The sequence below is a fragment of the Pezoporus flaviventris genome, unplaced genomic scaffold (genome assembly GCF_033815535.1).
Source record: "Pezoporus flaviventris isolate CSIRO_AGI_PZ_B2104156 unplaced genomic scaffold, CSIRO_AGI_Pfla_v1 ptg000025l, whole genome shotgun sequence".
NCBI classification, from domain to species: domain Eukaryota; kingdom Metazoa; phylum Chordata; class Aves; order Psittaciformes; family Psittacidae; genus Pezoporus; species Pezoporus flaviventris.
The window spans coordinates 34,374,791-34,387,803 of record NW_026892573.1 but is presented as its reverse complement, the minus strand read 5'-3'; the positions used below and the strand labels follow the sequence as shown (position 1 = coordinate 34,387,803).

The 13,013-nt window shown below is 58.3% G+C and overlaps 1 protein-coding gene across 3 annotated transcripts; it reads right to left on the bottom strand.

Moving 5' to 3' along the window:
- Window positions 1-3,030: 3,030 nt before the first annotated feature.
- On the bottom strand, window positions 3,031-9,698 carry PLEKHB1 (pleckstrin homology domain containing B1). 3 transcript variants are annotated; one of them, XM_061458158.1, is made up of 7 exons: window positions 9,609-9,698; window positions 8,368-8,433; window positions 7,746-7,898; window positions 6,559-6,661; window positions 5,149-5,188; window positions 3,553-3,658; window positions 3,031-3,383 (listed from the first exon to the last, which is right to left on the bottom strand). In XM_061458158.1, exons 2-7 carry the CDS (start codon window positions 8,402-8,404, stop codon window positions 3,247-3,249), a joined length of 576 nt encoding a protein of 191 aa, XP_061314142.1. In that variant the 5' UTR covers window positions 8,405-8,433; window positions 9,609-9,698; the 3' UTR covers window positions 3,031-3,246. The 3 variants fall into 3 exon arrangements, with proteins under 3 accessions (XP_061314142.1, XP_061314144.1, XP_061314145.1); XM_061458160.1 differs by having other exon boundaries at window positions 8,368-8,430; window positions 9,609-9,682; XM_061458161.1 differs by lacking the exon at window positions 9,609-9,698 and adding an exon at window positions 9,572-9,578 and having other exon boundaries at window positions 8,368-8,430.
- Between the last annotated feature and the right edge of the window lie 3,315 nt (window positions 9,699-13,013).

Below are 13,013 nucleotides of genomic sequence, written 5' to 3'. Positions count from 1 at the left end.
CATCCTGCAAGGAGTCCTCTGGTCCTGAGGGACACGTCCAGGTGGAGCTGATGGGAAGTGGGGAGGCGATGGGGCTGCTCTTGAGCCATCCTTCCCGAACGGAGCCGGCTCATCCACAGGGTCTGGATGTGGGATGGGAAGGGAAGGAGCCGCTCTGCCAGTGCAGGATCCCGGTTCTCCAGCACCCGGGGTTTGTCCCTGCTCCATCCCATCAGGGCCCTTTTGAGGCTTCCAGGAGCTCATCCCTGCCCTGGAGCTGCTCCCCATGGACAGCGAGGGAGGAGAAGGCGATGGGGAGCTGGGGACGCCCTCACAGCTCCAATGGGGAGCAGGACCAAGCCCAGCGATCCCTTGGGAAGCGCCTCCCCTCCCGTCCTCCTTCACCCACCGACCAGGGCTCCTTTTCCGCTGCCTTTATTGATGTGCAGAGCTTTGGTTTTCCAGGTTTTCCCTTTCCAAACCGGGCTGTGGGGAGCGGGGCTGCAGCCGGGAGGGGGGGGGATGAGGATGAGGATGGAGTTTGGGATACCCCGATCCCACGCCAGGCGCTGGGATGAGCCCATCCGGGCTGTGATGGGGAGGGAGAGCGGGCCGGGCGCTGCCGTCACCGTTGGGGTTTCCAATGCAGCCCTGGGGTTTCATTGGAATTCCCGATGTTTGGAATCGAGGGATAAAATCCTGCCTCTGAGGTGCTGATGGCAGCGGCACCTCTGCCCCCTCCATCCGCTGATTCCCAATGCACTGATTGATTCCCAATGCACATCCCTGTCCCCTCAGGCCACGCAGAGGGACTCTGTGTCCCCCTCAATCCCAAATCCCTGATCCCGGCTTGGCTGCCGGGAAGGCTCTCAGGGAAACTGCTCTTGTCCCCAGGGATTCCTTCCCTTCCCAAACACCAGGATGGAACAGAGGATGCTGCCTGTCCCTCCTGCAGCGACTGCTTGGGAAGCTCCCATATTCCATGGGCTCTTCCCAGCCCTATTCCTAAGGGTTTACCCCCCATCCCCATAGGCTTAGCTCCAGTTCCCAAGGGTTTAGCCCCAATTCCCAGGGGTTTGGTCCCAGTTCCAAATGGTTTAGCTCCAATTCCCAGAGGTTTAGCCCTAATTCCCAGGGGTATAGTCCCAATTCCTAAGGGTTCAACCCCAATTCCCAAGGGTTCAACCCCAATTCCCAAGGGTTTGGCCCCAGTTCCCAGGGGTTCAACTCCCATTCCCAAAGGTTCAACCCTAATTCCCAAGGATTTAACTCCCATTCCCAAGGGTTCAACCCCGGCTCCCAAGGGTTCAACCCCAATTCCCAGGGGTTTAACTCCCATTCCCAAGGGTTTAGCCCTATTTCCCAAGGATTCAACCCCAGTTCCCAAGGGTTCAACCCCCATTCCCAAGGGTTTAACCCCAATTCCCAAGGGTTCAACCCCAATTCCCAAGGGTTCAACTCCCATTCCCAAGGGTTTAACCCCAATTCCCAAGGGTTCAACCCCAATTCCCAAGGGTTCAACCCCAATTCCCAAGGGTTTAACCCCAATTCCCAAGGGTTTAACCCCAATTCCCAAGGGTTCAACCCCCATTCCCAAGGGTTTAACCCCAATTCCCAAGGGTTTAACCCCTATTCCCAAGGGTTCAACCCCAATTCCCAAGGGTTCAACCCCAGTTCCCAAGGGTTCAACCCCAGTTCCCAAGGGTTCAACCCCAATTCCCAAGGGTTCAACCCCCATTCCCAAGGATTTAACTCCCATTCCCAAGGGTTCAACCCCAATTCCCAAGGGTTCAACTCCCATTCCCAAGGGTTCAACCCCAGTTCCCAAGGGTTTAACCCCAATTCCCAAGGGTTCAACTCCCATTCCCAAGGGTTTAACCCCAATTCCCAAGGGTTTAACCCCAATTCCCAAGGGTTCAACTCCCATTCCCAAGGGTTTAACCCCAATTCCCAAGGGTTTAACCCCAATTCCCAAGGGTTCAACTCCCATTCCCAAGGGTTTAACCCCAATTCCCAAGGGTTTAACCCCAATTCCCAAGGGTTTAGCTCCCATTCCAAAGGGTTTGGCCCTAATTCCCAAGGGTTCAACCCCAATTCCCAAGGGTTCAACTCCTGTTCCCAAGGGTTCAACTCCTGTTCCCAAGGGTTTAACCCCCATTCCCAAGGATTCAGCTGCAATTCCCACCTGGAACAGCCCTGGGGGTGCCCCTTTCATGGCAATTCCCACTCCCTCCCCAGCACAGCCCCAGCTCCCTGCTGTGCCATGGGGCTGCTGAACCTTCATCCCCTTCCCCAGGTACCTCCCCCCCGGCTCCAAATCCCGGGATTTCCAGCTCCCTGCAGGGGTTTGGGATGCGGAATTGAGCCCGTGCCCTCCTGACCCTGTGCCCTTGGCAATGGGAATCGGGTGCTGTGGGGTCCTGTGGTAGGGTTTGGGGCGTCTCTGTAGCACATGGGGGTTGTTTAATGCACAAGCTGGAGCTGGGAGCAGGATGTGGGTTGGGGTTGGGGCTGGAAGTGAGATACGGGATGGGTTTGGGGCTGGGAGAGGGATATGGGATGTGGTTGGGGTTGGGAATGGGATATGGGATGGGTTTGGGGCCGGGAATGAGATATGGGGAGGGTTTGGGGGGGGGCTGGGAATGGGATATGGGATGTGGTTGGGGCTGGGAATGGGATATGGGATGGGTTTGGGGCCAGGAATGGGATATGGGATGGGTCAGGGGCTGGGAATGGGATATGGGGTGGGTTTGGGGCTGGGAATGGATATGGGATGGCTTTGGGGCTGGGAATGGGATGGGTTTGGGGCTGGGAATGGGATATGGGATGGGTTTGGGGCCGGGAATGGGATATGGGATGGGTCAGGGGCTGGGAATGGGATATGGGATGGGTCTGGGGCTGGGAATGGGATATAGGATGGGTTTGGGGCTGGGTGCAGGATATGGGGTAGGTTTGGGGCTGGAAGCGGGATATGGGATGTGGTTGGGGCTGGGAATGGGATATGGGATGGGTCAGGGGCTGGGAATGGGATGGGTCAGGGGCTGGGAATGGGATATGGGATGGGTCAGGGGCTGGGAATGGGATATGGGATGGGTCTGGGGCCGGGAATGGGATATGGGATGGGTCTGGGGCTGGAGCTCTGTCCCCAGCAGGTCAGGGGTTCCGCGCAGGCTGCTTCAGGTGGGTACCAAGGCAGGGCTGAGTTCAGCCAGGCTGGGGAGGTGCCAAAGGGACCTGCTGGGGGTCACATCCTGCGGGAGGAGGCTGCTAGAACCAGCAGGGCATCCACATGAAGGAGCCGAGGGCAGCGCCGGTGGCGGCCCCCGCCAGCAGCCCCAGGGCCATCTGGTCCCCAGAGACCCGGTAGGGATCCTCGCGCACGATGACGTGGGTCACCCCCGGAGCTGCAAGGCAAAAGTAGGGGGGAGAATGGGGGGTGCCGAGGGGCCATCACCCCCCAGACCCCCCCCCCCCCCCCATCCGGTGCCACTGGGGTGGGAGGCCCCGTTCTGGGCCACCCCCAAATGAAGCGTCCATGGGGGGCTGTGGTGGGATGGGGACGGGGGCACCCACCTCCGTGCTGGGGGCCGTAGTGGCCGGAGCTGATGTAGGCGGCCTGGTGGGAGTCGAGGGGCACCGTCTGGTAGTAGTCATCGTCATAGGGGTCATAGACGTGAACCTGGAGCAGGGGTCGGGGGTGAGCGGTGAGGGGGGATCTGTCCCTGTCACTGCCTCAGTTTCCCCCCTCCGTGTATGGTGGGGGTCTTGAAATGGGGCCCTGGAGCATCTGAAATGGCTCAGGCACCTGAATCACTTGTGTGTGCCCCTGGCACCTTAACCCTGCCCCTGGTACCTCAACCCTGCCCCTGGCACCTTAACCCTGCCCCTGGCACCTTAACCCTGCCCCTGCCACCTTAACCCTGCCCCTGCCACCTCAACCCTGCCCCTGGCACCTCAACCCTGCCCCTGGCACCTTAACCCTGCCCCTGGTCCCTTAACCCTACCCCTGGTCCCTTAACCCTGCCCCTGGCACCTTAACCCTGCTCCTGGTCCCTTAACCCTGCCCCTGGCACCTTAACCCTGCCCCTGCCACCTCAACCCTGCCCCTGCCACCTCAACCCTGCCCCTGGCACCTTAACCCTGCCTCTGGCACCTTAACCCTGCCCCTGGTCCCTTAGCCCTGCCCCTGGCACCTTAACCCTGCCCCTGCCACCTCAACCCTGCCTCTGGCACCTTAACCCTGCCCCTGGCACCTTAACCCTGCCCCTGGCACCTTAACCCTGCCTCTGGCACATTAACCCTGCCTCTGGTACCTTAACCCTGCCTCTGGCACCTTAACCCTGCCCCTGGCACCTTAACCCTGCCCCTGCCACCTTAACCCTGCCCCTGGCACCTTAACCCTGCCCCTGCCACCTTAACCCTGCCCCTGGCACATTAACCCTGCCTCTGGCACATTAACCCTGCCTCTGGTACCTTAACCCTGCCCCTGCCACCTTAACCCTGCCCCTGCCACCTTAACCCTGCCTCTGGCACATTAACCCTGCCTCTGGTACCTTAACCCTGCCTCTGGCACCTTAACCCTGCCCCTGCCACCTTAACCCTGCCCCTGGCACCCTAACTGTGTCCCAACACCTAAACTCTGCTCACATTCCCCTTAACCCTACCCCTGTCACCTTAAATCCTGTCCCCATCCCCTTCGCTGTGTCCCCCCGTCCCCTTGTGTCCCCATGAGCCTGTGCCCCCATTCCCTTAACTCGGCTCCCATTCCCTGTAGCTCTGCCCCATCCTCCTACCCCTCCCCTGTCACCTCAGCTGTGTCCCCTCAGCACTCTGTGTCCCCACACCCCTCTGTGCCCGCTCTCCCTGTAGCTTTGCCCCCGTTCCCCTTAACCCTGCCCCTGTCCCCTTGAGTTGCGCCCCATTTGTCACCTTGGCCCTGCCCCACCACCCCCGAGCACTGCACAGGGTCACCCTCTGCTCAGTGCTGGCTCTGAGGTCACCAGTGCTGCCGCCTGCTTTTCCTGGCTGGCTCTGCGGGATTCCCTGAGGACACCCCACAGGCACAGGGGCTCGGGGAGGGGATGCTGGGATCGGTTGGGACCTTCTCCCACATCCTGCCCGGAGCCCAAGCTGGGATGGGGGCTGCTGCTGTGCGGGATGGAGCCTCACCGGGGTGGATTTAGCCTCCAGCACGGCCATCTTCCAGGCACTGTGAATGGAACAGAGGGGCCTGGGTTAGAATCAGAACAGGGTTTGGGCTGGAAAGGACCTCAGAGCTCATCCACTTCCAGGAGCTTCTTCCTTAAATCCAATCTAAACTTCCCCTGTTTCAGTCTGAACCCATCACCCCTTGTCCTATCCCTCCAGTCCCTGATGAAGAGTCCCCCCACCAGCATCCTTGTAGCCCCCTTCAGACACTGGGAGCTGCTCTGAGGTCTCCCCGCTACCCAACACCACGGGGATGGGCACAGGGTTAAATGCTCTCCCTGGAACAAGGGCAGTGGGAATGTGACACCTAAATTGAGGGGAAAAGTGGGAAATGGATGATTTTCCATTCAACTGGGATCAAGCTCAATTGATTAAGCTCAGCTTGGCCACAGCTGAACATCTCCCTCTATCTAAGTTCAGCTGAAGGTTTTCTGCCTTTATTTCCTGTATTTTAATATATAAATTCTTATCTCTTTTTATCAAAACCCCTTGATTTGTATGGAAATGAATAGAAATGAAGCTTTATAGACAGGAATAGAAGGGAACGGTGCTAAAAGCGGCTCTTTCCCCCTCCTGGGCACAGCCTGCAGCCCACTAGGACATCACATTCACACTGTTTATCACCAAATGCCAATGAAAACCCCTCCCCAGTGCTCCTCAGATTTCTCATCCATGAGGAAAACCCACCCTGCAGGAGACCAACGGCTTCACAATAACCAGTGTGGCTCTAAGTTATTCAGTGGGAAACCCAACAGCCCCCAGTCTGTGCCCGTTGTCCTGTAAGTGAATGTGGATGTGCAAAGGAACAGGGGCTCGTGTGGACTCAGCCCTGGGGTGGGATTGGGATGGGGCCCTTTCCATGCTTGGATTGAGAGGATGAAAGACTGGATATGACCTGGCTTCAGTGTGTGCTTGAGCCCAGAACCCCCCCGTGTGCTGGGTGCACCCCCAGAGCGTGAGCAGCAGCTCAGGGAGGGGATCCTGACCCTCTGCTGTGTGAAGGGGAGACCTGAGAGCAGCTCCAGTGCCTGAAGGGGCTGCAGGAAAGCTGGAGAGGGGCTTGGGACAAGGGCCTGTAGGGCCAGGCCAAGGGGAATGGCTTGAACCTGCCCGAGGGGAGACTGAGCTGAGCTCTTAGGCAGAAGCTCTTCCCTGTGAGGGTGCTGGGGCGCTGGCACAGGGTGCCCAGAGAAGCTGTGGCTGCCCCATCCCTGGCAGTGTTCAAGGCCAGGTTGGACACAGGGGCTTGGAGCAAGCTGCTCCAGTGGAAGGGGTCCTTGAAACTGGATGAACTTTAATGTCCCTGCAGCCCAAACCAAGCTGTGGCTCCGACTCCGATGACAAAGCCACTGAAGGGGTTTCAGTGCTTACACAGCATCGTCCTCGCTCTCTGCACACAGCGTGGTCTTGGAGCCGTCCCGCTGCACAACCATCAGGAGGCAGTCGCGGCTCTTCCCCTCGGGGGGCTGCACGTCTGGAAAGGGAAGGGGCAGGATGCAGCCTCAGTGACAGAGAGGTACCCAAGTCCCTCCCCATCCACCTCCCGGGCTCCAAATCACCCCCGGGAGCAGCTCCCACCCTGTGTGCTGCTAAAGGATGGAACCATTCTGGACCAGCAGGACACCATGCTTATAGCTCGGGTTTAATTCAGGCTCCAGCTTCACTTGCAAGGCAGTCTCAGAGTGACTGTGAGCCGAGCTGGGATCTCAAAGGTTAAAAGCAAACAGGAGCTCAGAGCTGACAAGCAGAAACTTCCACCCCCACAGCAGAAAGCAAGTGGAAATGCAGATAATTGCCCCAAATGGGAGGCCAGGGGGCTGAGCTGTGCTGCCTCTGAGTGTGCAAGCACCCAAATGATGTAGAACTATGAGGTTTGTTTGTCTTCCCCCATTCCCAAAGCTCGGTGGGACCCTCTGGAGAGCGGGACCCTTTGGGCTCCTGCTCCCAGTGCTGCATCCCAGAGCTGCCACTGCCACTCACAGCCCAAGAAAGGCGCTTTGTGAGCAGGCCGTGGGCTGCTGAGGCTGAGCTGAGCTGCTGCTTTGTTCTGCTTGTTTGTGCTAGACAGTGATGGGAGGGCTGTGGGATGGTGCTTAGAACAGGCACAAACCAGGAGGAGAGGTTCCCCTTCCTTCCCTCCTTCCTTCTCCTTCTTCATTAGGATGAAGCTCTTCCTTGTGAGGGTGCCGAGGTGCCCAGAGAAGCTGTGGCTGCCCCATCCCTGGCAGTGTTCAAGGCCAGGTTGGACACAGGGGCTTGGAGCAAGCTGCTCCGGTGGAAGGGGTCCCTGCCTGTGGCAAGGGTTGGAGCTGGAGGAGCTTTGAGATCCCTTCCAACCCAACCCATTCCATGATTCCCCATGGAAAAGCAACAGAAGATGCAATGTGCATCTTTCTGGTGCTGGCTGGGAGTTAGAAAGGGGTGAATTGGGCAGCCTGGATTGTTTGGACGTGTGCAAGTACAAGCAGAGCATCGTTTATAAGGTTCCAGCTCCATGGAGACCCCTCCATGGGGTGGGTTTGGGGAACACAGAACTGGGGACATGGGTCTCTGCTCACCTCTGCACTCGTGGCCGGTCCTCACGTCCCGGCAGCTGTACTTGATGTGGATCCGTCCGTCCATGTCGCGCTGCGTCTCGTCATGGTAGTACACCAAGCTGCCGTCCAGGTACAGCACAAACCAGTTTCTCTTCCAGCGGCGCAGGATGGAGCCTGGAGGGATGGAGATAGAGGGAAAAGACCCCGGTGAGGCCCGACACCCAACACCATCCCCTTCCTTTGCGGCCGGATCCCAGCACCCCATCCAAGAGCGGCTGCATCCCGCAGGACACCCGTCCCTGGCACGAGGAGCTGGGGCAGCGTGAGCAGGTGGCTTTAACTGAGGCAGGGCTGCCAGGAAGAGCCATCAGGATGTCCTGGTGCTGCCCCACTGTGTGCGGGAGCAGATCCAGCCCCGGCCATGGAGCCGAGCGTCTGTTTTCATGGCAGACGGCCCCGCTCTGCGCTTACATAAACCCACGAGCGGCTGAGCCGTGATTCCCTCGCTGCTGTGGATTAAGCACCCAGGATGGGGGGTGTTGTCCCCCCCTTCCATGCTTCCTCCCGGCATTCCATAGCCCAAACCTCTCCAGGTGTTACCTGGGGGGGCTCCCAACATGGGATGCTCAAGGGTTGTACTCACTCTGCCGCCAAAGCCAACCGCTCTTCACCAGCGCCATGGCTGCGGGAGGGATTTCCGGACCTGCTGCTACAGGAGAAGTAATGGAGTTAGAGCAGCAGCTCCCAGCTCAGCTCCAGCTCCTTTCCCGGCTTTCCCCCTCCCCACAGCTCCATGGAGTGAAGCGGGATGGGGATCCACCCTCGGTGCTCCTGGGATTTGGGGGGGGGGGGGGGGGGGGGGATGAGCCGAGTGCATGGGTTAATCGGGGTTAGAGACAGACGTGGGATTTCATCCTGTGGGAGATGTGCAGGGGGGAGGAGGAACTCCAGCACCTTTCTCTCTGTCATTAATCTCATTGGGATTTAGGGATTATCATCCCGTGGAGGTAAGGGGGGAAATCCGGGCCATGTATGAAACAGGCAACAACTCCCCATGGTCCCAGTAACTTTCCATGGCAAACCACAGCCCCGCTGCTGCAAGAATGAAGTCACCACTCCCCGGGTCCCCAGGCAGAGCCAGCACCCCAGGGTGCTGTTCCCCGGCCATGGCACCCATCAACCAGGGACCCCAGCGCCCTGGTGCTGGCACCTTGGCATCCCACGATGGATCCAGCACTGCCTGGCTGGGTCCCCTCCTGGTCTAGGGGCACAACAAGGCTCAGACATCCCCCCCCCCCCCCCCCCAAGTGCCTCTGTACCGGTGTTACCCAGCACCCAGCTCCTTGGATACACACGTTCCCCTGGAGTCCTCAGCCCTGGTACCTGTGTCTCATATGCCTCTGGTACCCCTGTCCTCCCAAAATTACGGCCCCTGGGTACCCCCACCCCTGGCACCATCACCCTCCTCTCCTCACACCCCCCAGGTACCCCATCCCTTGGGATTCCCATCCCTCAGCACCCACATTCCCCTTGCACCTGCATCCCCCTGTATTTGCAGGTACGGTACCCACATTTAGTGCCCTCATCCCACATCCCCTCGTCCCACATCCTCTTGTCCCACATCCCCCGGTACCCACATCCTCTTGTCCCACATCCCCTGGTACCCCCCTGCCTTATACGCACGTTTTGGGGCACCCCCTTTCTGCATCCCTCTGGTACTCACCTCCCTCAGTGCTGGCACCCCCCCGTACCCTCACTCCCCAAGTACCCCCATCCCGGTACCTCCGTCCCCGTGCCCCCCATCCCCTTCCCCGCCGTTCCCGGTGCTCTCACCCCCTTATTCTCACCCGGGACCCCCCCCCCCCCCAAGCCCCTGATCCTCACCGGGAGGAGCCGGCGCGGCGGGTCCCGTTGCGGGCAGCGCTGCGCTCCGCTCCCGCTGCCCGGCGCTGCCCGCCCGCACGGAGCGCCGGGAGCTGTAGTCCGGTACCGGCAGGGGCGGGCAGGGGCGGTGGAAGCATCCTCAGGTGCCGGCCAGAGGGAAATGGCGCTTTCCAGCCCTTCACACCCCAAAAGCAGATGCCCGGGGTACGCGCGGCCGGGCTGGGGATGGCCGTGGTTGATCCAGACGTGACCCGCTGAGGATGCAGCGCCTTCAAGCCCCACTTTGTCCCCTGAGCCCCCCTTTTCCTCTGGAGATGGAGCGCGGTTGGGAGAAGCCGAGGGATGAAGCGGGACTATGGGGGCTGCAATTAAGCCACACGGTGGAGGTAGAAGCTTTGGGAGGCTTCAGCCCAAACAGGAGCCCCAGAGCCATGCCCAGGGAGGTGAGGGGGTGTCATGGGGTTTCCTGCTCTAGGAAGGGACAGCAGAGGGGACCAGGGATATGAGATGCTTGGGGGATACAGAATCAGATTGGTCATAGGGGCTTGGAGCAAGCTGCTCTAGTGGAAGGTGTCCCTGCCCATGGCAGGGGTTGGAGCTGGAGGAGCTTTAAGGTCCCTTCCAATGCAAACCAGTCGCTGACTCTATGACCCTCTGGTGCTGGGAGTGGTTCTGAGGAGCTGTTTAATTTCCCAATGGGCTCTTGCTGGATCGAGCATCAGGAGAATATCACTGGCAGGAGTATAAATAAGGAACAACCCCAATTTTAACCAGGTAAATGCTCACCTGTCTTGAGCTTCTGAGTGGAGTGAGTTTTCTTTTGGGATATAATCAAGCTCTGACCTGGCTCCTGCTGGAGTTAAAAGCAAAACTGTCCCTAGCTCTAGACATGGATGGGCTCATGTCACACGTGCTCAAAGGACACAGGGCTGGAAAAGTGGCTGGAGCTGTGGCTGCACATGACAGGAACCTTTCAGCCTGACAGAGATGGGTAAACCTGCTTGGAGAGAAACCAAAGGGAAGTTAGGAGTGGAGGAGAGCCTGGGATACATCCCTGAGTCTGCTGCCAGCCCTCAGGCAGATTTGGAAGTCACAGCCTGGGAAGAAAACACAAGAGTGAATTATCCAGAGGCATCAAGAGCCAAGAACCACCCAACCCCTCGTATCCACTGCTCTTCTTCCACAAAATGAAGAAGTGTGAGCATCAGATCAAAGGAGGTGATACTGTCCCTCTATTGAGACCCCACTTGCAGCACTGTGTGCAGTTCTGGTGTCCTCAACATAAAAAGGACATGGAGCTGTTGGAGCAAGTCCAGAGGAGGCCACGAGGATGAGCAGGGGCTGGAGCAGCTCCTGTATGGAGCCAGGCTGAGAACATTGGGGCTGTTGAGCCTGGAGAAGAGAAACTGTGTGGAGACCTCAGAGCAGCTTCCAGTGTGTGTGAAGGGGGCTGCAAGGATGCTGGAGAGGGACTCTTCATTAGGGACTGCAGTGATAGGACAAGGGGTGATGGGTTCAAACTGAAACAGGGGAAGTTCAGGTTGGAGATAAGGCAGAAGTTCTTCCCTGGGAGGGTGCTGAGGCGCTGGCACAGGGTGCCCAGAGAAGCTGTGGCTGCCCCATCCCTGGCAATGTTCAAGGCCAGGTTGGACACAGGGGCTTGGAGCAAGCTGCTCTAGTGGAAGGTGTCCCTGCCCATGGCAGGGGTTGGAGCTGGATGAGCTTTAAGCTCCCTTCATCCCAGACCATTCCATGATTTTATGATTCTATGAAAATAAGGACCAGCAAGGCACAGCTATCTATTTTATAGCTCTCCATACACAGATGTGGGGCATGCACAGGGAACTGTGTGGCATTGTGCTTGGACAGGGACATGTTCCCATTGAGACAAACCTGAGGTGGGAGCCCAAAGCCTCCTCAAAGCTGTATTTGCTGCCCAGGGAAGGAAATGGCACATTTCCCATAGATGCACATGAGCACCGGAACCAGTCAGGTCTGAGACAACTTCAGGAGCTGGTGCTGGCTGGTGTTCCACTGCTTAAAATACACATCAGGTTATTTATAGTCGAGGCAGAGCTGATAATGAAGATGTTTATTAAGCATATGGCAGCACTTAATACAGCAAAACCTCATCTACTGCAGCAGGCTCTTAATGTAGAGCCTCTTCCCTCCCCTTCCTCCAGTGCCCGCTTTGCAGTGGCCAACAGCAGAAGGAATTTGATGCACCCCAGAACCCCCCCCACCGTGTGCTGGGCTGCACCCCCAGAGCATGAGCAGCAGTTCAGGGAGGGGATCCTGCCCCTCTGCTGCGTGAAGGGGAGAACCCCCTGCAGCCCTGATCCAGCTCTGGGGCAGCAGCACAAGAGGGACGTGGAGCTGTTGGAGTGAGGCCAGAGGAGGCCATGGAGCTGCTGTGAGGGCTGGAGCAGCTCTGCTCTGGAGCCAGGCTGAGAGAGCTGGGCTGGGTGAGCCTGGAGAAGAGAAGGCTCCTGAAGGGGAGACCTGAGAGCAGCTCCAGTGCCTAAAGGGGCTGCAGGAAACCCAGAGAGGGGCTTGGGACAAGGGCCTGTAGGGCCAGGCCAAGGGGAATGGCTTGAACCTGCCCGAGGGGAGACTGAGCTGAGCTCTGAGGCAGAAGCTCTTCCCTGGGAGGGTGCTGAGGCACTGGCACAGGGTGCCCAGAGAAGCTGTGGCTGCCCCATCCCTGGCAGTGCTCAAGGCCAGGTTGGACCCAGGGGCTTGGAGCAAGCTGCTCCAGTGGAAGGGGTCCCTGCCCGTGGCAGGGGTTGGAACTGAAGGAGCTTTAAGCTCCCTTCAACCCAGATCAGGCTGGGATTCTACAGTCTGTAAATTAAATTCCCCCAGCTGCACACAGATTGATTACACAGGAGTTAAGCTGCAAGTACCCATCAGTCAGGGCACACTCACACAGCTCTGTGCATCCCTCCACACTGCTTATCAAGCTACAAAACATCCTAAACAGTTCAGAGACACACATTTGGCAGTCAGGGGCCAGGGCAGAGAGTCTGCTCTGCAATGAAGTAATATTAAAGTCCCCTTAGGAAGGGATTTGGGCTGAAATTCGGGTTACTCACTGGTATTGGGCCTCCCCTCTGCAGGTAGATGCATGCTACAGTTTGGTACAAATTGTTCTTGAAGCTTTTCTGCCACGTTGTCGTGAGCTCTGCCACAGGACCTGCATAATTTGTCTCCTTGGCAGCAAAAGGACACACTGCAGAGGGAAAGAAAGAGATGCTCTGTTTCAAACAGCAGCACATTTTCATGGGGTGGAAAACCTACAGCTCTGCACTAATGGGTTCTGCTTGGCTGCAGCCCTTGGTCGCTTGCAGGGAAGACATTGAGCTTAGGACAAGGAGGAGAGGAGGGAAACAGCAGCAACAGCAA

Coding starts and splice junctions, on each gene's coding strand:
- PLEKHB1 (XM_061458158.1), bottom strand. CDS start 8,404: ATGGCGCTGGTGAAGAGCGGTTGGCTTTGGCGGCAGA. Junction 6,662..7,745: donor GACCGGCCACGAGTGCAGAG/GTGAGCAGAGAC, acceptor TTCCCTTTCCAG/ACGTGCAGCCCCCCGAGGGG. Junction 3,659..5,148: donor TGGAGGCTAAATCCACCCCG/GTGAGGCTCCAT, acceptor CCCCTGCTCCAG/GTTCACGTCTATGACCCCTA.